The following is a 26,148-nucleotide window of genomic DNA, read 5'->3' on the forward strand; positions in this document are numbered from 1 at the left end:
TCTTTAATTGAATGTCCAAATATTTAAAGAGAGAGAGTAAAAACAATAAGCACTACTGAACACTCTTCTACTGCACAAACTGCAATACATATAAACAACAGTAGAACTGCGTGACGGACAGTGCCGCATTACGCTAATAGCTTGCATCTCACTATGACGTGCATATGCTTGCACATGTAGCAATATGACATTATGGAAAATACAGTGCCGCTAACATCCTTTGCCCTCCTAGGTGCTGCTACAAGATGGATTTCTATTATTTTTTATACAAAATAAGAGAATTGTATATGATTGTTGATGATAAAATTAAATATTACAAGCAAATATAAATAAATTAATAAATATATTTATATATCGAGAAAAATTGGGGGTGCTGCAGTTCCACAGTGTCTATGCACGAGCCGTCCCTGAATCTGATTCTACTTTCTTCAAACCCCCTCTTGATTTTCTTCCATGCACTGTTAACTTCTTTCTCATCCAAATTTTTATGCCATGGCACTGCTTCAAGGTGGTTCCATTATCATCATCATCATTAAATTCCTGCCATGTACCCTCGAGGGGTATATGGGATATGATAGTGCTATATGAAAAATTTATATCATTACTAACCACCTATCTACAATTTTCCTCCAACTCAGTCTGTTACCTGTCAAGACTCCAAAATTATCAGATCTTATATTTCTATCTTTTAACGCACTTTTTACCTTATCAATTCACCAATATCGTGGTCTTTTTCGTGCCAGGTTGCCAGGAAAGGTAGTTCCTCAGTTTAATAATTTCACATATATACCTTTTAAATTAAAATTACATGTCTTGCAATCTCTCAGATCATGACTGTATGATCATCCCCCCCCCCAACTTAGAGACAATGAAAACAGAACAACCAAGATAATAAAGTAAAAACTGATAAGATGTAATTAAGTAAACTTTGAATGACAAAATATATCATTTTGGCTTCTTTGAATTTGCAAACATAACTGTTAATTTCAACATATGGCATTCATGTAAGTTGCAAAAGTACCTGATGTCTTTTCAATCATAGTATGAAAAAACTAGGCCAGATTTGTACATTTGCCTTCGCACTATATTATTATTATTATTATTATTATTATTATTATTATTATTGGCAGCTCCAAGGAGTCCTTAGACTCATCGAGGAAGGCCCAACATCATGTCAAGAACAACTATTCAACATCCACACAGTATCTATCATACTTTGCCTTGAACTCATTTACAGTCATGGCACCCACAACAAACTCTGGCAGCTTATTCCACTCATTCACCACTCTCCAAGTACAAAACCTAGCTCTAACACCCTTGCTAACCACACTCTTACCAAGCTTCCATGGATGGTCCTAGTCCTCCTACTACCAGTCATATTCTCAACAATATCTTCTGAATTAATCTTATAGAAACCCTTCAGTAATTTGAATGTCTCAATCATATCACCCCTTTTCCGCCTATCAACCAATTTCTGCAGCCCACAAATCTTCAACCTGTTCTCATAAGGTTCATTTCGTAGTCCTGGTATTATCTTGGTCACTCATCTCTGGATCCTCTCCACCTCTTCCCCATCAAGAAAAAACCCTGGCGCCCATATCTGGGCACAGTTATCTAGATGGGGTCTTATCAAGACTAGATACAGAGGAACAATAACCTGTTTGTCTCTGCTTGTTGAAGTGTTTTTCAGCAACCAAGTGATTTGATGAGCTGATTTTGCCACTTTTGCGATGTGTCCCCTAAACTTCAACTCCCTATCCACCAACACTCCCAAATCCCTGGCCTCGTCAATCTCCTAGAGTACAGTTCCACTGATGTGATATACTGCTGCTAATCTTTTCACCCCAAAATGCAAACCTTGCATTTTTCCACATTAAATTGACATCAATTCTCCTTAGCCCAGTCCTCCAAACTATCCAAATCATCCTGCAAAATTTTGACATCCTGAGCATTCCCTATTGCTCTACCCAACTTTGCATCATCTGCAAACAGATGCACAGTTCCTCTCAGATCCTTTCCTATATCGTTAATGAACAAATTAAACAGTAGTGGTCCAAGAACAGAACCCTGTGGCACACCACTAGTCACGGGCCATCTTTTGGACTCTCCTCCTGAAGAAACCACTCTCTGATATCTCTCCATCAACACCCTCCTATCCATCTCACCAACCCTATATCCATTCTCATATGCTACAGTTTACTGATTAGAATTCCATGTGGTATCCTATCAAAGGCTTTAGCAAGGTCCAGTAGAATCACTGTAAACCCATTACCCTTATCCAGTTCAGCCGTCCTTGTGTTATAGAACGTGAGCAAGTTACTGAAGCATGATCTACCTTCACAAAACATGCTGTCCTCCCATACAGTATCCCATTTTCATCTATCCAATCCTGTATTTTTCTCTTGACTATTTTCTCCAAGACCTTGACAATGATTCCTGATATGCTGATCGGTCAGTAATTTTCAACAGCAGTCTTGGAACCTCCTTTATGCAGTGGAACCATTTTCCCGTCTTTCCATCCCCTTGGGACTAACCCAGATCCAAGACTCAAAATAAACAAAATGGTCAAAGGCACTGTCAATTCTTTAGCCACTTCTCGTATGACATGAGCTGGTATACCATCCAATCCCACAGATGTATTGACATTCAGGTTTTGTAATAGACTATTCACCTGCAATTCATTCATCACAAATCCCGTATAAGCTATTGGTTCATTCATTCCTGCAATGTCGCCACCTGGATGATATACTCTTGCAAAGTGCTCGCTCAGTAATTCAACTATCTCAACTGATTCTGTTATTTCCCTGCCATTGGCATTCTTTAAAATCATTCTGCAATATACATTTTTCCTTTTACTTGCTACATATCTAAAAAACTGTTTAGGATTCACTTTAGCCTGCATGGCCAATGTTCTTTCGTAATCCTTTTTTTACTTTTCTTACCACACTTGTTACTCTTCTGGCCTGCACTTTATACCGTTCATGTGCCTGCCAGTCACCTTTCTCCTTAAATTCCCTCCATAGTTGTTTCTTTTTTTGCAGCTCAAGCTTAATTAATGGTGTTATTCATCCATTTAACCCCTACTTGATTTATTATTTGGACTCTAGGTATACAGTCAGCCATTGCTTCATGCAAACACTTCTTAACTGCCTCCCATGCACCATCAACTTCTAGTCCTTGCAGTTGTACATGCCATGGCACTGAACCAATCTAACTCCTAAGCTTGTCATACTTTCCAGCCCGATAATTCCACATGTAGCCTGTCTTAATTGTAAATTCCACACCTTTAGCCACCTCTCAAGTCAAGACCCTATGATCACTCTCACAAATTGGTGGCAATATGGTTATATTCGTTACAGTCAAATCCTCAGATGTAGTTACTAGGTCAAGCACTCTCTAACCCCTAGTAGTTTCCATTACATTCTGTCGCAGATAGTTATCTCTTAATAACCACCTGAAATCCAATTCCTTCCTCCCATGTGTCCTCTCTTTCTTCCAATCAATGTTACCATAGTTGAAATCTCCCATAATAATTACCCTCCTTCCACTCATTTCTTCTATTTGCCTATGCATACTATCTCCACCATCTATTCCATCATGTTGGAGGTTTAATGGATTTTTTACAACACTCAAAAAGAATTAAAATAGAATTTAATACTTCCTATATTTCGTCCTAGTCACTAGGACATCTACGGGGATTACAAAGACAATTAATGTAACATGCACACAAAAACTTACAATACTAAGCCCAACCACGTGGGTGACAATAAAGTCTTATCTAGATGGAGCGCCCTCTAAGGGCAGTTGTAGGTGGCCTGGAATGTAAGGTGGGACCTCTGGTGATGACTGTTTCCCAAATCTTCGGAAGCTTAATACAACCGTATTTGTTAAGATTTGGTTGGTTTTTGAGAGCTGCTGCTGCTGCTTCTAAGAAAAGTCTCTCTTTCTTGAATTTGCTGTGGTGGAGCATGGTGGTTTTCTTCCATGATACTCTTTGGATAGTGTCCAAAACATGGTCAGCCAAGCCTGACTGGCCATAGTTGTGTTTAACGATGTACGACTTGTGTTCCTCTAGGCGGATGGATGCTGATCTGCCTGTCTGTCCAAAGTACGCAAGCTTACAGGAACAGGGTACTTTGTAAACTCCAGGCAGAGAGACAGGAGGGAGCTGATCTTTCGTAGAACGGATAAGGGTAGCCAGTTTGCGGTAGGGCTTATATGCTGTGTGTAGGTTATACTTTTTTATTATCTTGGCTATTTTTTCCGAAGTGCCACGGATGTAGGGTATGGTGATGGCATTTTTAAATTCTTGTTGATGAGAGGGACGGGGAATGGGGGAGGAATTGATTATTTTTTTGATGCTGTGTTCGCTGTAGCCATTGGAGAGGAAAGTTCTGTGTATGTGGTTAAGCTCAGTAGTGAGGGCGGTTCCACTGGAACAAAGATTGTGGGCTCTCTTGGTAAGGGTTTTTATGATGCCATATTGTTGTGAGGGGTGGTGGTGGGAGAGTTGTGAATGTATCTGCCTGTGTGTGTGGGTTTTCTGTATACAGTGAAGGCAAGTGTATCATTAGGCAGGCGCGTGACTAAGCTGTCTAGGAAGGGTAAACAATTGTTCTTTTCCTTTTCCATAGTAAACTGGATTCTTGGATGTAGGCTATTGAGATGACCAAGGAAGGAATCTAATGTGTCTGGGCCATGAGGCCAAATAGAGAACACATCATCTACATATCTTAGCCAGATAGAAGGTTTGAGTGGGGCTGAGTCTATGGCTCGTTTTTCGAAATCTTCCATATAAAAATTGGCAAGGGGGGGTGAGAGGGGGGAGCCCATGGCGGTTCCCTCTATCTGCTTGTAGATTTTGTTATTCCAAGCGAAATACCCAGCGTTGATGGCAAAGGAAAAGAGATCTAAGATGTCAGAGGGAAAAACGTTTTCTAAGAGAGATAAAGTGTCAGTTAAGGGAATATTGGTAAACAAGGAGGAGATATCAAAGCTTACTAATATGTCTGTATTATTCAAGGTTAAATTTTCTGTGAGGGCTTTAAAGTGGGTCGCGTTTTTTATATAGGAAGCTGAATTTCCGGTGAGGGGGGACAGAGAGTTGGCCAGCTGTTTAGACAGTCTGTAACAAGGTGCATTGGTGGCATCTACTATAGGCCTGAGTGGGGAATTAGGTTTGTGGATTTTTGGTAAACCGTATATTCGGGGGGGACGGGAGCAGAAAGGTTTAAGTTTTTTCGTGACGTCGGGGGGCCAGGAGGTTACTTTTTTAAGTAAGATTTTTAATTTCTTAACTTGCGTTTTTGTGGGGTCGTGTTCTAGCGGGATGTAGGTAGCGCGATCGCGGAGGATGATGTTCATTTTACGATTGTATTCGCTGGTATTAAGGACAACTGTGGCATTACCTTTATCCGCTCTGGTGATGACGATACTTTTTTCTTTGCGTAGTTTCTGGAGAGCCATGCGTTGGGAATAAGATAAGTTACTTTTTGGAGGCTTCGCCTCCAAAAAGTACATCATCCTCCGCGATCGCGCTACCTACATCCCGCTAGAACACGACCCCACAAAAACGCAAGTTAAGAAATTAAAAATCTTACTTAAAAAAGTAACCTCCTGGCCCCCCGACGTCACGAAAAAACTTAAACCTTTCTGCTCCCGTCCCCCCCGAATATACGGTTTACCAAAAATCCACAAACCTAATTCCCCACTCAGGCCTATAGTAGATGCCACCAATGCACCTTGTTACAGACTGTCTAAACAGCTGGCCAACTCTCTGTCCCCCCTCACCGGAAATTCAGCTTCCTATATAAAAAACGCGACCCACTTTAAAGCCCTCACAGAAAATTTAACCTTGAATAATACAGACATATTAGTAAGCTTTGATATCTCCTCCTTGTTTACCAATATTCCCTTAACTGACACTTTATCTCTCTTAGAAAACGTTTTTCCCTCTGACATCTTAGATCTCTTTTCCTTTGCCATCAACGCTGGGTATTTCGCTTGGAATAACAAAATCTACAAGCAGATAGAGGGAACCGCCATGGGCTCCCCCCTCTCACCCCCCCTTGCCAATTTCTATATGGAAGATTTCGAAAAACGAGCCATAGACTCAGCCCCACTCAAACCTTCTATCTGGCTAAGATATGTAGATGATGTGTTCTCTATTTGGCCTCATGGCCCAGACACATTAGATTCCTTCCTTGGTCATCTCAATAGCCTACATCTAAGAATCCAGTTTACTATAGAAAAGGAAAAGAACAATTGTTTACCCTTCCTAGACACCTTAGTCACGCGCCTGCCTAATGATACACTTGCCTTCACTGTATACAGAAAACCCACACACACAGGCAGATACATTCACAAACTCTCCCACCACCACCCCTCACAACAATATGGCATCATAAAAACCCTTACCAAGAGAGCCCACAATCTTTGTTCCAGTGGAACCGCCCTCACTACTGAGCTTTACCACATACACAGAACTTTCCTCTCCAATGGCTACAGCGAACACAGCATCAAAAAAATAATCAATTCCTCCCCCATTCCCCGTCCCTCTCATCAACAAGAATTTAAAAATGCCATCACCATACCCTACATCCGTGGCACTTCGAAAAAAATAGCCAAGATACTAAAAAAGTATAACCTACACACAGCATATAAGCCCTACTGCAAACTGGCTACCCTTATCCGTTCTACGAAAGATCAGCTCCCTCCTCTCTCTCTGCCTGGAGTTTACAAAGTACCCTGTTCCTGTAAGCTTGCGTACTTTGGACAGACAGGCAGATCAGCATCCATCCGCCTAGAGGAACACAAGTCGTACATCGTTAAACACAACTATGGCCAGTCAGGCTTGGCTGACCATGTTTTGGACACTACCCACAGAGTATCATGGAAGAAAACCACCATGCTCCACCACAGCAAATTCAAGAAAGAGAGACTTTTCTTAGAAGCAGCAGCAGCAGCTCTCAAAAACCAACCAAATCTTAACAAATACGGTTGTATTAAGCTTCCGAAGATTTGGGAAACAGTCATCACCGGAGGTCCCACCTTACATTCCAGGCCACCTACAACTGCCCTTAGAGGGCGCTCCATCTAGATAGGACTTTATTGTCACCCACGTGGTTGGGCTTAGTATTGTAAGTTTTTGTGTGCATGTTACATTAATTGTCTTTGTAATCCCCGTAGATGTCCTAGTGACTAGGACGAAATATAGGAAGTATTAAATTCTATTTTAATTCTTTTTGAGTGTTGTAAAAAATCTATTAAACCTCCAACATAATGTCCTCACAGCACTTAAGCCTCTACACAAGAAGGCATCTATTCCATCACCTGGTCTATAGCAGCACCCAATTGTATATTTTGTTCTGCTAGCCTCAATCTGACACAAAATGGCCTCCAATGTACTCTTTTCTTTATCCTGCAATTCAACTTCTATTCTCCTTGGCTGCAGCTCATCAGCTATCATCAATAATACTCCTTCCCCCAATCTTTAATGTTCTTTTATACAATCTCCTCCCCCCCCCCTCCGAATGTCCCAACCCAGTAGTTAAATTTAGCCAGGGCCCAGACCCTGAATATTTTTATTCACCAGACACGAACCCAGAACATTTTTCTGTTTTGTGACTTCTCTCCCTTTACAGTAATTATGCCTACATTATTGTGTCATTAATCAACAATTGTTTACAGTTTTGAATGTGTATATATAGTCAATATCAATAGTCACCTGATTATGAATGATTACAATTAATATGTTAGAAGTATTATATTAATTTGTAATTTTGTATTTGTATTTAATGTTTCTGTTTGTGTAGAAGAGAACGCCTGATGGCTTTAACTCCACCAGAATAAATAAATTAATTAATTAATTTAATTTTAAAAAAATGTTGCGACAATCTAGCAATAGCCTCACATTTATGATCCTTACTTTAAGGGCCCCGGAGCTTATTCGTTTAGAATTTAACCACTGTCCCAACCTCATTCTCCACCTAAAAGACTAGGTATATGTACAGTATTTGTACATGCAATATATGTTATGTCTGACAGACAGGATAGGATGCTCAGGAGGGATTTATGTGAAGAAACATTAAAGATCTACGTAGAGAAAAGGCGAGTGCATAAATCTGGCTGGGGTTTTCAGTACTACTACTAACGAAAACAGCATCAAGTGCTTTGATAACGCAAAGGTATACAATATGTTGAATACTATTTTTTGATGAATAATCTCCAACTCATAGCAAAATGCCTATTATTATTATTAGTAGTAGTAGTAGTTATTAGTACTACTAATAACTATAGTTCGCCCACCACTTCTAGGTCCCTTCTTGGCTTTGTGCCAAGAATAGTCGATTCATGCTGAAGGGGAGAAAGAAATGAAGGATGTACGAATTGGTCGCCAACATGCGAAATCACGTGTCTTGTCTGTCACTGTACTAGTACTAACTTGATTTTTGTTGTTCTCTTTTTGCATTATTTTTTTATCATTAATTTGTATGATGGATCCAGTACAGTCAACTAGTTCTATTGTTACACGTTTCAGTAGCTCTTGCAAAAGAATATTGAATAATGTGCTGACACTCTGCGAAAAAGAATCGTCAGAAGGCCGTCTTCTTGTTCCCCTTTCTCAAGTCATAAAACGTGCAAGTGCAATTGCGGGCGTATCTGGGTCGACTGTTAAAAGAATTCGCAGGGAATCAAAAGGTGAAGGTAAGCCAAAATTTAAATCTCCTAAAAAAAAAAAAAAAAAAAAAAAGCGCCAGAGTAAAGAAAACCATCGAAACCGCAGCTTTGAATGATTTTGATGTATACGTTATAAGAAGAGCTATTCACGAATTTTACGTATTCGAGAAAAGAGTGCCAACTGTTCCGAAATTGATTCCTGTGCTTAAAGAAAAAATTAATTTTCCTTGGAAAAGAGAAACTTTAAGGAAAATACTTCATGAAATCGGATTTTGTTTTAAAAAGTCCCAGAATAAAAGGAAACTTATCATAGAGCGAAGTGACATTGTTTTATGTAGAACGCAGTATTTGCACCTATTAACACTCTACGTGCATTTTTCCAATTGTTATACAAGCAAAATAGTTACACTTTAAAAACAGCAATGTTCGTAAAAGAAAAACCAAATTTTCCGACCTGTAATAATTAACAAACTCCGTTTGTTTATTATTACATCCCAGAAGACAGACTGATTACCCTATTATCGGAATGGATTCTCCTTTTTCTGACATGCGCAGTAGTTTCGAGGGACCTCAAATCGGTGGGCGAACTATATTATTATTAGTATTTCATTGAGTCAAAGACTCATTGTGAAAGACACTTTAATCATTGTTCACACAATGCCTGTCATACTCTTTTTGTTTTAGATAACTTCGCTAAATCACAAATACTTCAGACAACACGTGGAAGATAGTTTGTCATTAGGACGCCCATTGCTGATCGAAGATGTTGGCGAAGAGTTGGATCCAATTCTTGACAATATTCTTGAAAAGAACTTTATAAAATCTGGATCCGTACTAAAGGTAAAATATTCTAAATTTCATTGGGATTGAATAGATTATTTGTATTTTCCCTGTAGTATTAATGAAAGAGTGCATCTGCTCTATCCTTAATGTGAAATGTTCTTTACATTGTGCCCTGTTTGTTGGGATGCCCAGCACTTTTAGCAGCATAATATATGTCTCCCTAAAATGATATTTAAAATTAGAAAATGAATGGGTGTCCTCTTTCTTTTCTTTTCTTCTCTTCCAAATACACTACATGTTTTAGTTCTCTTCTTAGGAACTCAGACCATAATCTTGTACGAGTTTTTTCTATGGAACACCCTTCACCAATCCATTAACCCTATTGTGTCATTCAGCATTACCAAATGAGATATGTTACATACTTCTCCTCTCCTCTTATCTATGGTCTTCTTACTTATAGTATAATATATAAATTTCTTCTTCTTCAATTTAATATCGCACTGTCAGTGTTAATATCAGACGACGTGACAATAGCAGAACATCTATCTTGCATTTATTTCCGATTCCATTGTTGGCCGTGAGTTGACTTTGACCTGAGGTTAAAATACGTGCCTATTTATCAAAATTGCTTAATGAAAGTACAGTAACATATTCTTAATGAATATAGAATTACAAGATTAGATTATTTATAAAATTTCAGAATGATTGAATTAATTTGAAATTTTGAAGACGTGACAATGGTCGTTATTCTGTCTTCCATGCGCGATTTCCGTTGTTTCTTATTTGTGAGCGAGAATCCCACCAGTCCACAGTGCAGTGTTAACATTGATGTAATGACTGTGCCTTTTTTGTGTTTTACATTGGCGTGAGCCCAGGGAATGCAGCCGTCCTGAAGCATCATTAAAGTAATCTTCAATGATACTTTAAATGTGGATGGACGCTTTTTTTCCCCCAAGCGGCAAGCGTAGTCTTTCGAAACTAAAAAGCTTATTAAAATTTATTTACGTTCTACAATGGCCGAAACTCGATTGGAAGGTCTTGCTATGATTTCAATTGAACATGAAATCGATCAGAAATTAGACACACTGGCAGGGGGTGTAGTCTGGCCAGGGCGACGCCCTGGTACTTTTTTAAAACTATCAAGATTTTTAAATTCATTATAATAAATTATAAGAATTATAATAATGAGACTTATAATGCAGTTCCAGCTTTCGGTCAAAAAATAGCAGCTTGCCGCTATTATATTATTTAATATATAATATAATATAATATTGATTGATATATATAATAATTAATATAATATAATATTGATTGATATATATAATAATTAATATAATATAATATTAATTGATATATATAATAATTAATATAATATAATTAAAATTAATATAATAATAATAAATGTCGCACTTTATGCTCTGGATTTTTGTTTCCAAGGTTTTTGTTTCCCTGGTACTATTTCTTTTAGGACTACACCTCTGCACACTGGCCTTATTTGTGATTTTGCGAATATGAAAAGTTTCGTTTTAAACAATAGGTTTACATTTTAACAGTGAAAATGTAAATTAACGTTGTTAAGACATGACACGTGTTCAAAATTTTTTTAAAAATTATATTTACCATAGTTATGTGTTTGTGATTTAGCAGCTCTTCATTCTACATGACATGATGAGCATTACTTACATGTAAATTAATAGTAATACATTATAAAAACAATATTTTTTAGGTTGTGTTGATAGTATTTGTGATATTAATGAATTTTGAGCAATAAAATTATTGATTTTTCAAATGAACTAACTTTTAATAATTGCGACTTTGTTATAATTTAATTAAAATTTGCAGCAGGTGCATTTACTCTACGTTTGACGAGTATACCTGTCTTCGCTTGATTTTAATTACCCATGCACAGGGCCGCGCCAACCCGAGGGTGCAGAGGGTGCACCGCACCAGGGCGACAACACTGACTTTAACACGACATTAACTAATATAATATTAATAACCCTTACTTTTAGATCTAAGATGGGCGACAGATAAAAGTTTGCACCCTGGGGCGGCAAATATCCTTGGCGCGCTCCTGCCCATGCAGATACACATTTCAGAACAAAATTCTACCGTTAAAGGATTAATTGTCTCTCTCTTTCTGTCAAAAATATAGTTTATGATCATTCATAAATTTCATTAACTTATGAATTTTCATTAGCAAATGATATTTAGAATTTATGATCAGACGTGTTGAAACGTAGCTTAACATCGTGCTTTTAAGACGTCATTAAAAGAGTTTTTAGGGGGAAAGGAGCCGTAAAATATGCTATTGCATGGGGCGACAAAATTCCTAGGGCAGGCCCTGACTGCAACATTAGGAGCAAAGTTATTTTCAATTGTATTAAGTGTGAAACTATTCTCAATTCATCAAATAGCTCAATGGCATCAATGGCTCTGTTTTCTTGATGCATTAGAATACTTTCTAGATTTTTGCATTTGTCGGCTCAGATTTTAATTTAGGGATTTTTCAGTTTTTAGATATTTATGCAAAGCCCGCTTTGTTTCTGGATATCGCTTTCTTTTTCTGATCTTCGTTTGCGATAGTCTGCACCTGATAGTTTCTTTTTTTTTCTTTTATCAGACATATTGGAATGTTAAAATTATTTAAAAGCCAAATCCTAATACCTGTATCAAAAAAGTATTATTAACAATCACTGCACAACTGTATTTATGTATTTTGATTCTATTTCTTTAATTGGTTTACTCTTAACAAATTATCTTATTATGATCATTTGGTCTCATTGGTTAAATGAGATTTATCCTCAGGTCAAGGTCAACTCACGGCCAACAATGGAATCAGAAATAAATGCAAGATAGGTGTTCTGCTATTGCCACGTCGTCTGATATTAACACTGACAGTGCGATATTAAACGCAACATAATACTACATTTAATGTAATAATAATGTAATAATCATTTAAAATAATGTAGTACATTATTTTAAATTACTATAATTTTTAAAAAATATACAGTACAATGAAGTGTTATTATGCAAATATTTTAACTAGCGATATCCTGAAGTCCGGTTTCAACAGAGAAGGAATAAATTACTTTTTAATTATTTTTTTTTCTATAGTTTAGGCCAATTTTGCCGGCCCCAAAAACTTGAAGCCTCGTGCAAATGCACGTTTTGCACAATTAGTAGAGTCCGCCCTGATCTCACATAGCGTGGTATCCAGGCTCTGGGCAGCATTTAAAAGCAATGAAGTGTTCCAGACGTTTGCTAATAGGTCGCCCTCACTTTACTATAGAGCATGAAGATAGATTTTTGGTTATAACGTCAAAAAGTAATCGATGTACACAGCAGGGCAGCATGCAAGTCGACTCTGAATTCAAGCACAGGTACGCAGATACTGTATCTTGAAAAACTGCAGCAAAACATCTCTGACAAGTAGGCTTATACGCCTGAAGGCTCGTAATCTGTGTTCCTTTATCCACAGTTCATAGTAGAGCACGTTTTCAGTGGTATTGTATCAATAAAAATTGGACAAGACGCCAGTGAGCTAATGTACTCTTTACAGATAAGAGTAGTTTTCGTCTTTCCCCCGATTCTAGACGATACTTGATCTGGTGTGAAAGTGGTACTGCTTACTATCACGAGAATGTTCTTGCGAATTGTGAATTCTTGAGAATGTGCTGGGGGTATGGTGTGGAGAGGCATTATGCTTAATGGACGCACAGAGCTAGCAGTGCTGGAAAAAAAGGACTATGACTGATGAACGCTATTACAACGCTTCAACGCCATGTTCGATTATTCCGTGGTGCTATTAGGCAGAGAATTCATTTTTATGGATGACAATGCCACACAACATCGTACACGAGCAGCAGAGATATTTCTGGAGACCGAGGATATTAATCGAATCAACTGATCAACACTCTCCCCAGATCAGTTAAGGGGATAAATATCCCTTATTGTTTTTCAGCCAGTAAGCGAAACTACGATCTGAACGTTTCATGCCGACGAACTGTCAGCGTATCCAAGCGTAAGTGACCACTTGGTAGTGCCACACCACGGCAACTCGTTGCAAAGGTGGAGCAAGCTCCCTCACTATTCTTGATATTTTCTCATAATGTAAAAACACACAGCTCTTAGGAGATGTAGTACTGTTTTACATTATGAGGAGAGGTCACTACCCAGACCGGTTTCAACCTTATGAATTTCAACCTTATGAATAAGTAAAGCCGTCTTTAAAAATTCGGACGATCCCTAGGCCACTCAATCGTGGGCAAAAGACCGTCCATCTCACCGTTGGCTCCACTCAGTGATGGCCTTCCACCCACACGCCATCACCGAGCAGAACCGCTCAAATTCCGAAGAAAATCATTCACCGACAAAGCCCCTCAGCGGGCCGTGCCGGAGAACACTTCCCCCGGAGACTCAAATTGCTCCCTTAAGGCAAAAATCCCAAGGGAGCGAACTCATAATAGCCCCCACCGGTTTCAGCCTTTTTTGAGGCTTCATCAGTGAGTAGCTAGACCTAAAATAGAATAGAATATCAGATCAGAGTTTAAATAAAAAGAACTTACATACTTTTGCTATACGATTGCCAGAAAGGTGTGTCACTATATTATATTATAACATAGTATAACTAAGATGAAAAGCCAAACGGCTATTTTTTTTCTGGCGAGGTTAATCAGTTAAGGGGATAAAAATCCCTTATTGTTTTTCAGCCAGTAAGCGAAACTAAGATCGAAAACTACGATCTGAACGTTTCATGCCGACGAACTGTCAGCGCATCCAAGCGTAAGTGACCACTTGGTAGTGCCACACCACGGCAACTCGTTGCAAAGGTGGAGCAAGATCCCTCACTGTTCTTGATATTTTCTCATAATGTAAAAACACACAGCTCTTAGGAGATGTAGTACTGTTTTACATTATGAGGAGAGGTCACTACCCAGACCGGTTTCAACCTTTTTTGAGGTACTCACTGATGAGACCGGTTTCAACCTTTTTTGAGGTACTCACTGAGGAGAGGTCACTACCCAGACCGGTTTCAACCTTTTTTGAGGTACTCACTGATGAGACCGGTTTCAACCTTTTTTGAGGTACTCACTGATGAGACCTCAAAAAAGGTTGAAACCGGTCTAGGTAGTGATCTCTCCTCATAATGTAAAACAGTACTACATCTCCTAAGAGCTGTGTGTTTTTACATTATGAGAAAACATCAAGAACAGTGAGGGAGCTTGCTCCACCTTTGCAACGAGTTGCCGTGGTGTGGCACTACCAAGTGGTCACTTACGCTTGGATACGCTGACAGTTCGTCAGCATGAAACGTTCAGATCGTAGTTTTCGATCTTAGTTTCGCTTACTGGCTGAAAAACAATAAGGGATTTTTATCCCCTTAACTGATTAACCTCGCCAGAAAAAAATATCCGTTTGGCTTTTCATCTTAACTCTCCCCAGATCTCAACCTATGTCCTTAAGAAATTTGCAACTTTTGCCAAAAACGTATTGCAATTTAATTTGTACGAAATTTATAATGCATTTTTGTGGAATATAATTTATTAGTATAATTGCAATAAATTCATGTCCACATTTCGCTACAGTCATGAAAATGTTTTCATATATCGGTAAAAATCTAGTTCGTCTTTGGATTTTGGACACCAGTGTACATTCAAACAAACTGATATAACCATTGATGTTATTGTGATGGAATGTATCAGGGTCATCCCAAAAGCAGTGTCGTTTTTATACTGTACTTGTACAAACGTGTCTCAGCTTAAGACTTTTTAATGCTTTATAAGTACTGCTAAGCTGAGACGGCCCTCTTCTAAGGAAAATTCCACCTTTCAAGAACATAATACATAAGGTATTGTTTAAATAACCCTTTATTACTATGGAGGTCACTGAACAGCACATCATGCTTTATGAGTTCACAAAAGGTAATAATGCTGCTAACACTGTAAGAAATGTGTGTATGGCCATAATGTTTTGAATATGCGAAAGTGCCAGCGATGATTCCAAAAATTTCAACAAGGGAGACTAGCTTGAAAGCTTAAAAGACTCCCCTTGCTCTGGGTGTCCTGTCTCTCTCAATAATGATATGCTGAAGCCACTATTGCAAGAAATGCCAATGCAACTGTTGAAGATTTAGCAAAAGACCTTAAATCGTCTTCATCGGCCATGTGCAAGAACTTGGAATAGTGTCCAAGTCAGCAAGTGGATTCCTCACGAACTGACAAATAATAATCGAAGAGAGTGCGTCAACATCTGCACTGCTCTTCATTCTCGAGAGGTTCAATCTCTGTTTTTCAGTCATGTAGTAACCGATGATGTAAAGTGGATACTTTACATCGATATATGTATTACAAGACTAGTAAGTATCCAAGCTTAAGAGATTGCGTGGATCAGAGCCATGGAATGCAAAACTGCAAGGCCTGGATGTTGATATTGCACGGGAGTGTTTGAGGGAAGTAATAAGTAATAACAGAGTGAGTACCTGGAGTCAGAAGAGTAAATTAAGAGGGAGTTAAATGGATGAATACTATCATTAAACAGGAACTACAAAGGGGGGGGGGAAAGAAATATTTGTAGGGAGAATTCAAGGAGAAAGGGGAAACAGCAGGCACATGAGCAGTACAAGGCACAGGCAGAAGAGTAACCAATGTGGTAAGTGTTATTTCGGTATGTTGCGAGTAAAATTAAGAATGATTATGGAGGAATAATTTTAATGAATATCAGTGGTAAGGAGGTAACTGAAACGGACGAAATAGTAGAATTCCTAAGTGAACACTTTGCAAATGTATGTCATCCAAGGCGGAGATATTGCAGTTACAAGCGAGGCAAATGCTAATATGATAACTGAGGTAAATGAACTGGACGTGCAAAGCATATTACAGAACTTTTATGTGAATACAGTTATGGGATAAGGCGATATACTAGCTCGAGTTTTACGAGATGGTGTTGACTACGTTGTTTAAACTAAATTTCGTCTCTGGGTTAGTCCCTAGGAAGTGGAAATGGGGAAATACTTCCATTGCATAAAGGAAGTTCCAAGACTTATGTAGCAAATTACCAACCAATCAGCATATTAGGTGTCATAGTCAAGGTATTGGAGAAGTTGGTCAAGAGCAAAATACAGGAATAGATAGACAGAAATGGGATACTATATGGGTGGAAACATGGTTTTGTGAATGGTGGGTCGTTCCTCAGTAACTTGCTCACATTTTATAGTACAGTGACAACTGAGCTGGATAAAATTAATATGTTTACACTGATACTACTGGACTTTGCAAAGACTTCTGACCAGATACCATATGCAATTCTAATTAATAAGTTGCAGCACATGGGAATGGATATAAAGTTCATGAAGTGAATAAGAGGATGGTTGATGGAGAGATACCAGACTGTAGTTTATTCAGAGGCCTGTGACTAGTTGCGTGCCATAGGGCTCTGTTCTTGAGTCGCTACTATTCAATTTGTACATTAATGATATAGGAAATTATCTGGGAGGAACTAACTTAGTTGTTTTTCGATGTTGCAAAATTGGATAGAGCAATAGTTACTAAAAGTAGTGTTAAACTTTTTCAGGATGATTTGGATAGACTGGCGGTATGGGCAAAGAAGAAGAATGGATATCAGTTTAATGTCACGAAGTGTATTTTGCGAAAGTGTCATGCATTTTGGGTTGAAGAGATTATTAGCTTTGTACCACATTGAAGCAGCTCATCGGATTACTTGGTAATGTATATGTATATATACTTGCTAAGGCCCCGTCTTCACTACTCTGCACAGATCTGGTCACATGGGTTTCTTGAGAATGAGAAAGAGGTGGGGATGATCTTGAGGCAAGTGACCAAAATGGTAACATGTCTATGGAATGAACCTTTATGTATATAGGTTGGAGATTTAGATTTATGGGTTAAGATATTTGCTGGTAAGCGGAAAAGGACTGACATGATCGAGACATACAAATTACTGAAGGATTTTTACAAGATTAATACAAAGGAAATTTACTACTAGGGGGAGCCATTTTGGGGCACTGAGCAAGAGTTTAGGTAGCAGGGCGTCAGGACTAGATTTTTTGCTTAGAGATAGTGTGAATGAGTGGAACAGATTTCCAGTCTGTTGTGTGTGCTATGACTGTGATAAATACTTCTCGGATATTGGATAGAATTTGGCATGGTGTTCCTTTGATGAGTCTAAAGACTCTATAGAATTGCCCACATAATAATAATATCAAAGTTATCTTACGAGTACATAAGACAGCGTATCTACCAGAGACGTATTTAAAACCTGGTGAAGATTATGCTTTTCGTTATACCTTTGTCATCCGCAAGGAGACGAGATAGTGGATGGATTTGCCCACAGAAGGGTTGCCATACTTATGGCGTGCCATATTGTTTCTGGTAAGTTCTACTTAATGCTGACATAGAGGTAGTTTGTAATTTGCTTCTCATGAAGTGCTCTTAATACAGTATTTTGCATCTTTTTATCATCTTGTGCTGATATTTCCCCAGAATGTTGATGTTGAACTCATGCTGCAGTTATCAACGTCTACCTGTACTCTTAGTGGAGCTTTTAAATGGCCTGCTCTATGTTGTAGTCACACACTAACATCGGAGGAGAAGTTGTGGTGCGTATTGCATGAATATCATGCGCACATATGAGGGCAGTCATTTCCCTGATGTCGACTATCTTACATTGGCAATTATGGATAACCGGATGGAAAATAGATCAGGCTAACTGGAATATCTTGTCATTTCCGGTGACATTTCACTTTGTAATAGTCAGCTTCTCTCTATAAAAAAGCAGTAAACACAATATATAATATAAGCTGCAATAATTGCACAAAACTTCAGGTCGGTTTCCGCTTTTAACAAACAATAATGTTCAAATTCAGAATGTACAGCAACCAGAAAGACCAGAACACAGCTTGGAGCATATTCCGCGAAATACCACCCCACCAGAATTAATACCTTTCCAACCCACTCCCACCAGAACAACATACATTCGCCGTCAGTGTCTAAAGCACCTGTGAATGAAATTCATGTCTCATTCACAGGTCCTTTTGACTTGCGAATACAAATATGAGTATGGATACGCAATAGAGTTTGCCAAAACGTAGGCAACATCCTCCTGTATTCCTGGCCCTAAAAAGCAAAGCAGAAAAACATCAGCCACTTCGCATATCTAAAAGATTACAACAGGCGATTCAAGAAAAAGGAACTGAATGCTGCTTTACTTCATTTCCTACCAACTGTTGAAGGACCAGATGAAATTCATTATGAAATAAGTAAACATCTGTCACCATCCTCCATGGATCAGCTTCTCTACTTATTACATTATGTATAATGTTACTTGCAACTAATGCTTTGGCTCAGTGATCCGTGATATTCTTAGTTGATCACAAATCCAATCGTAATTAATGGGAAATATTTCCTTATCCAGACTAAGATATCAACCTGATAAATCGATATCCAGAGTATCGACTCTAGAATTGAATAATAAGCTCTGATTTTGAAATCTCTCTTCTTTGGTGTTCTCACAACCATGTTGCCTGGCAAAACAATCCTGTCTGATTTCGCTTTAAAAAAATAATAATAAAATAAAAAAGTTTTTTTTTTTAATGCACTCAATGCTCCGAACACGACAAGATTTTTAACGTCTTGGAATAATTCTGACTATGCTGCCTGCCAAGCATCAAAAAACTCATGTTTTATCTTTCTTTTACGTTGCTTTTACCACTGAACAGCTATTAACTCTATTATAAAAATACACTATTATGAAAATATACCTGTACGCATCCGTCTGAACATGGGTTGCTGGTCTTATATCTGAAGGAGATTTTTTTAAAAATCGTCTGTTCTTGACGGTAAAAATATCCCATGTTTTGTAATTGCACTCCATTTCGCTTCGTCTTTTCTTATTTCCTTTCAGTTGCTGTTTCATTTCCTATTTTCATTTCCTTCAGATGATTTCGGTGTTCCTCATTCATGAAAATCGACCTCACAAAAACATAAGTGAATTTATCACAATTCTAGTATTTCATATAGATTTTTCTAAAACGCTGATAAGGGAATAAAAAGGCGTTAGCTGATGATGATTGATTTTGCTGATATTTTTTACATTATTCCAGTGAATATATTCTGCAAGATTACAGAGAATTACACCTTGTGAGTCGTTTCTTAGCTGTCTATACATTTTCAGGTCATGATTGGAGACAAGGAATGCGATGTCATGCCAGGGTTTACACTTTATATTACCACCAAGCTTTCTAATCCTGCATATGTTCCAGAGATCAGTGCTAAAACAGCAATAATCGACTTCACTGTCACTATGAAAGGCTTAGAAGATCAGCTGTTGGGAAGAGTGATCCTGACGGAAAAATCGGTAAGAAGGGTTGAGTCATAATTAGTGAGGTTTCTGTGCACTTAAAAAAGTTACCGATGTCCTGATAATTATCGATAATTATGTCATTTCCTAATATTTTATATAATTACTATAAATATTTTGAAAATGTGCTGTCGAAATTCCTTCTCTAATTTTGATTAGTAGATGGAGACTTGATTTGAAAATTTTTTGCTCAGATGTCGTACTTTACAGGTGCATAGCAGGTTAAGTAAGATAGGAAAAATTCTAGGTGTCCACGGAATGTTTGGCACATTCTTGAAATGTATTAATTACACTGCACTCTAGAGACTAAACATGTCATCAGTCACTTCAAGACGCCAATAAGCAAAGCAGTTTTGTTTCACCTGGATGAATGGTTATCTTCCATTTTCCTGCCTCCAGTTTGCATTTCTTCCAACTATGAAGATTTTCTGTTTTCTTTAGAGGATCTATGATAGAAATGGACCACACCACAAGCGGTTACTGATTGGAAATTCATCGGAAGAGCTTATTTTGTTTTTCTTTTATTTATAATTATAGAAGTCTTTTGATAGCGATCGTAACGCCCTTTCGTTGGAAAGGCAAAGGTCCTATTACTCAAGGAACCTTGATAAGGGATTTTCAGTTGTTGATGAGTAAGCCAATTTCATATAAATGTGACAAAAGTTTTCCTCCTGGAATCTCATTTTTCCCTGGAAGACAACAAACCAGTCATAAAACAGCAGAATTGTGTATATTGGATTATTTTACAATGGAATTAATTATGTTTTCAAGAAGTTGTATTTCTTCGGCCACAACAGCCATGGAGCTTAACATGTTAAAAGAGTTGGTCGATGATTCCATTTAAATACATCAGTAATCCTTAATAATCTTATAAATAAACCCTTAAAAACAAATTTCGAGTAAGGAAAGGAGAAGCGAAGAATTTCAAGCATAATTAGGCAAAGCTCAAGATAAAAATTGCTAAAAATCACCTGACTTAAATACGTATTAAGTAAAATTATACCTTTCTTCTTTAAGTACACATTTTATAACGATATAGCTACACAGCTGCCTAATCTTTATCTAACAAATATACTAATCTCTTATCTATATTTCAGGAATTAGAAAGCGAAAGAGTGGAACTGATCGCAGAAGTGATGGAAAATAAAAAGAATATCCAACAGTTAGAAGATAATCTGCTTTATCGATTAGCTAGCACACAGGTAAACAATGGTAATTTTGATATGCATTTAATACAAATTAGAATAAAATTTCAGTTTCTCAGATTCAGCTGACAAATTAAAGTACAGTTTGCAGTTCGGTGTCTGTAAAACTTCAGTATGGCTACTCATACTTCGATGGTTCGCAATAAGTTTTACCATTATTTACCGATGAAGTCGAAGTATTAATGCATGAAGCTCGACTTTAAATCATAAATTGAGTTAGCTCTTTATTTATTAGTTTTAAATAGGAACCCGTCATTTTAACAGGTATTATAATATACAGCTTACTTCTCATTTCACATCAAACCATCTTCATATCTAACTGCTGATTAGCAACCTAATTATAAATTAAGAATCGATGCTTAAAAGATTTTCTTTATACCATACAGATTTAATGTTTTGAACATTTTTTTTTCTTTTGGCAGTTTATCAGTGGCAAAGCACCCAATAGAAAAAAAAAAGTTCAAACTTATCAATAGTAATTTTTGTAAGGAGTGATAATAACAGTAATTTGTAATTGTAAGGAGTAGTAATAACAGTAATTTGTAATGGTAAGGAGCGGCAAATTTACTGTCATTTCTTTGTTAATTCCCTACTCGCAGTCATAATGACTGGGGGAAGTGAACTGCAGGAGTTTGAAAGAAGCGTTGTAATAGGATTCCATGTTGCAGGCGTATCTGTTTGACAAACTGAGCCATCTCAAGTCAACAGTCAGTAATACCATACTGAGATGGATGCGTAGGGAGTCAGCTACAAGTGCTACCTGCAGTGGACAACCCACGACACTCACCGAATGTGTCCGTAGGATGCTACGAAGGATGATATCTAAAAATCACCATTTGTCGGCCGACACGTTTAATGCGGGTTTAATTCCAGTCGATGCCCATGTTCCGGGCATCGACTGGAACACGAATCTGCACAAAAACATTCAAAACCGAAGCTCACAACATGGACTTTCATGGACCGCAATATGCAACCCCCCCCCCTACACACACACACACACACATACACCACAATATACAGCGTCGTCTTCAGTGGTGCCAAGAGCATGTATAGTGGGACGTGGAAGCTTGGAAAACTGAGTTATGGAGTGACGAATTACGCTACTCCCTCTACCGATCAGATGGACTGGGTTGGTTGCGGCGGATGCCCAGTGAGCGTCTCTTGAGTTAACTAACTATGAATTTCGGAGGTGGCGATGTGACGATATGGTTCTGGTTTGGCCTTGGACCTCTGTTTATGCCACGAACATAGAACTCCGAGAGGTAACTGAACATTCTGGACAATGAAATGCTTCCTTTTTTTTGGCGTTTCTACGCAACTGACTATTGTCTCTTTCAGCATCACAATGCACCATGTCACAAGGCTGCTGCTGCTATAACTGCGTGGTTTGTGGACATGAAGGTCACCACAGTCGACTGGTCTCTACAGAGCCCTGATCGCAACCCTATTGAACATCTATGGGATGAAGTGGAGCGTTTGGTGAGGTTAAGCGCCGTCATCCCCAGAACAATCTAGGACCTCGTTACGTGCCTTCAGAGATAAATGGTCCAAAATTCCAATTAATCACTATCGTACGCTTGTAGGAAGTATGCCCTTTGGGATTGCAGCGGTCATCACAGCGAAAGTAGGTCCTATCTTATTAAGATGGGCACAATGGCTGTTTCTTCCTCACAATATAGTATCCATTAACTTCTTCCTAAGAAGCGTACTTATCTGTACAATTGCTGGTATAAATCCTGAATGTTTTCAACTTAGAATACTGCTCACACAGTTGGGACGTTGGACCTAAAACCTCCCTAAGGATGATTGATGCTATCCAAAAAATATTGTGATTAATTGATGACGTTTTCTTACCAATTCACTGCAATCCTTCTTTCAACGACGTTCACTTTCTGCCTTATCTTTTCTATAGGTGTATTCATGGACATGTTCTGCTGAACTGGTCAACATCAATTTGCTGCCCACCTTCAAACCTGCCAAACAAATTTCTCTTTCTGTTCTTAGAACAGAACAAACTCTGTTTTGCAAAACAAACTCCATCACTCTGTCTTCCTAATGATAACTTATAGCTGTTCGGGAAACGCGCCAATAAATCCTTCTTTCTCCTTAATTGAATCTCTTGCCCGCACGACAACACCAATTTACTGTTTTTCAAACCTTCGTGTATGGATTTTATAAGTTTTCAGCTTAACATTTACTGAAAGAAACAGAATTTGATAATGCTACGTATTTAATATTACAGATTGCTGGCTTATAGTTTTATAGTCACTACATCACAACATAATGTAGTTATTTAGAGAAAAAGTTTTGTTACAGGATGTAACAAAACTTTTTGTGTCGCATTGTTTTTCGTATTGAAGTATGTGAAAGCTTCTCTGCTTCCCCTCCTCTGTTTCCTTTATAAATATTTGTTTTATTATGCAGTAAGAGAGATGCATCAGATTGGCGAGCATGTCAGACATTGTCAAACTTGTCATTTAAGAAATAAGCATATGCATAATATTTATTTGTTTTAAAAAAAATCATTTTTACCACGCGATATGTCCCATTCTTTAAATATGCACACAAACAGAAAAAATACTTGTGATTTGAAGTTTGTATTATAATAATTGGTGCACTGGAAAATTTTAGAATTGTTTCTACACTTCTTGCTACAGTTGAATATTTTTATATTTCGTGTCGTATGGTTATAAAAATGACATTGGACGAAAGAGACGGCAAAGTGTGTTTTAAAAATATTATCGAGAGAAATTGAAATACTTCAAGTTACTGAGAGGCATTACAAAAATATGAACAGTCAGATAATTGACTTCGAAGACGAAGGGAAGAAAATAAATATTAAATAAGATTTCCAATAGAAAAAAATGGACTGAATCATTGCAAACGTAAATTTATCTTTTCGTCAATGAACAGTTTCGTGCTCTCACCAATTTAGCTCATCAAACATATTAATGATTATGCAATGTGATTTTGAATTCCTCGCTGTCCTGATGCTATTTTAAATCTGTAATGTAGATATATATGAATGCTTGCGAGTTTTCTCCACAAAAAAGAGTTCCTGATCATGAATAATGGATGAGCATCTAAAAAAAACAAGAAACTCCAGATAATGACACATCGTTAGTTCTCCGATTGCCTGTTGATAAGTATATACCAGAGCAGGTTCCTACCCACCTATATTATATTTCTGTTTAATGGTAATAAATGCAGTAATGATTCCACCTATACTGTAAACACGAAGAGCGGGCAAATAATTTGTAATCGACTTAAAAAAATCCAAATAGCTTGATTAAAAATATTTGTTTTGGAATTCGTGCATGGCATCCTAATAACTTGAAAATTTCTTTAGTTTAAGGTATCCCTTAAGATTTGTAAAGGAATACAGATTGTTCTACAAAAGCCATTGCTAGCTTTCAGTACTTTTGAATATTGCTATTCATTCTCCTGTATAATGTAGTTGGGATCTTGGGTTTAGAGAACTGGTTCTTTTTATTAAATTTGATCACTAAAATACTAAATTAATTTATAGAAAAAAATTAATACCAGGCAGAATCACTATATCCAAATACAAACTTTTCTGCTACAAATTCAAATCCCCTTTTCATCTTTAAATATGCGATACAGTTGCAAATATTTCCACTCTTTAATCGACTTATCGCCATTACTCTCCAAAATGCAAAGGCCCATAACTGAGAATCTTGCAGAAACTCCAAAACAGAGGATCATTTCAACCAACAACTTGAGCTTGAGTAGTCTAGAAGGAATTTCTTATAGTAGCGTGAATTTAAAGAAAAAAAAAATTAAAAGACCATAAATATAATCATCATCAGTGGCTCAAATGGGCACTTAATTGCCCACTATCCTTGGATTTCATAACCATAACTCCAGGATAAGGTGTTTCTATTCTTATTCTTTGTCTGTAAATTGCGTGTTCTACTGGTAAGTTTGCGGGACGAAAAATCTAAGTTTCCGGCATGAAACTCTGCTTTTACCGACTGAGCTACGGAGGCTTTGCTCAAATCTACATAAATGTAATTTTTTACAATTCCATCCGTAAAGAAAAAAAAATATACGAAGTTAAATGTAAATCAAAGCTGCTTTGCTAGCATTTTTATGTAACTTATTGTAGTATTGTGAACATTTTAGAATATATAAATGAATGATGAATACTTATTATATCTTCATTTTTCTGGCAGGTTACACCATTCTTTTTAGTGAATATTTGGAAAATTACAGCATTCAGATTGGCGTCTCTTCTCTCCATTCCAGAGGAACAACGCAGCATTGCGCAATTATTGTAATCCCGATTTCACACAAAACGTGGCGTTTGTTAGTAGATAGCTTATGAATATGGGTAGAAATTTTTGTTACAATGGACGACAAACTGGTGATGCAACGAGTTTGAACATGTGCAGAACATGTCATATGTTCAAAAGTCCGATTGGGAAAACCTTCATTCATTTTCAACATCTGCTGTCATCCATTGTGTTAGGATCTTAAAAATCGGCTATGCCTTAAGATTTTTAATCGATGCATAGCCGAAGATTTTCGTTTTTGTAAAACTGTTTACAATATCATCTATGGCTGCCTGCATTAGAAGTTTAAAAAAAAACTCACTGAGGACCAATAGTTATCTGCACTGAATTCATAGTTTGCTTGTAATACAGGGTGTCCACAAATGTTTACCCTGATTATAATATATTATAACTCTTCAGTGGATACTTGAAATGGAACACAAAGTTAGACTTCAATGCATAATAACATATAGAAAAAAAAGTCAATGAACAACTTCAACATGTGCACCGCCGGTAACACGTCAAATATCGAAGCGGTAATCAATAACACACCACACATTCTCCAACATTTTTTGTGGGACTCCTTCAACTGCATTTCTGATGCGCTGTCGCAAGTTCACAAAGTCTGGAACTGGTGTTGCATAAACAAGATCCTTAACATACCTCCAAAGAAAAAAGTTTAGGGGGTGTAATGTCCGGTGACCTCGGGGGTCACCGGACATTACACCCCTAAACTTTTGGGATTGGACCATCTCTGCCAATCCAGCGATTCGGGAATTCTCGATTAAGACGATTGCGAACATCACGAG

General features: G+C 37.6%; 1 protein-coding gene across 1 annotated transcript in view; it reads left to right on the forward strand.

Moving 5' to 3' along the window:
• LOC150110257 (dynein axonemal heavy chain 5-like) overlaps positions 1-26,148 on the forward strand; it is a 972,373-nt gene that overhangs the window by 880,861 nt on the left and 65,364 nt on the right. The window contains exons 64-66 of the mRNA XM_090394637.1: positions 9,364-9,519; positions 19,654-19,836; positions 20,937-21,041. Of these exons, the coding sequence (XP_090250763.1) occupies positions 9,364-9,519; positions 19,654-19,836; positions 20,937-21,041 (444 nt within the window). The remainder of the gene's footprint in view (positions 1-9,363; positions 9,520-19,653; positions 19,837-20,936; positions 21,042-26,148) is intronic.

This window comes from Typopeltis vanoorti, chromosome 1, assembly GCF_054136105.1.
Source record: "Typopeltis vanoorti isolate ZY-2024b chromosome 1, IOZ_Tvanoo_1.0, whole genome shotgun sequence".
Taxonomy (NCBI): Eukaryota; Metazoa; Arthropoda; class Arachnida; order Uropygi; family Thelyphonidae; genus Typopeltis; species Typopeltis vanoorti.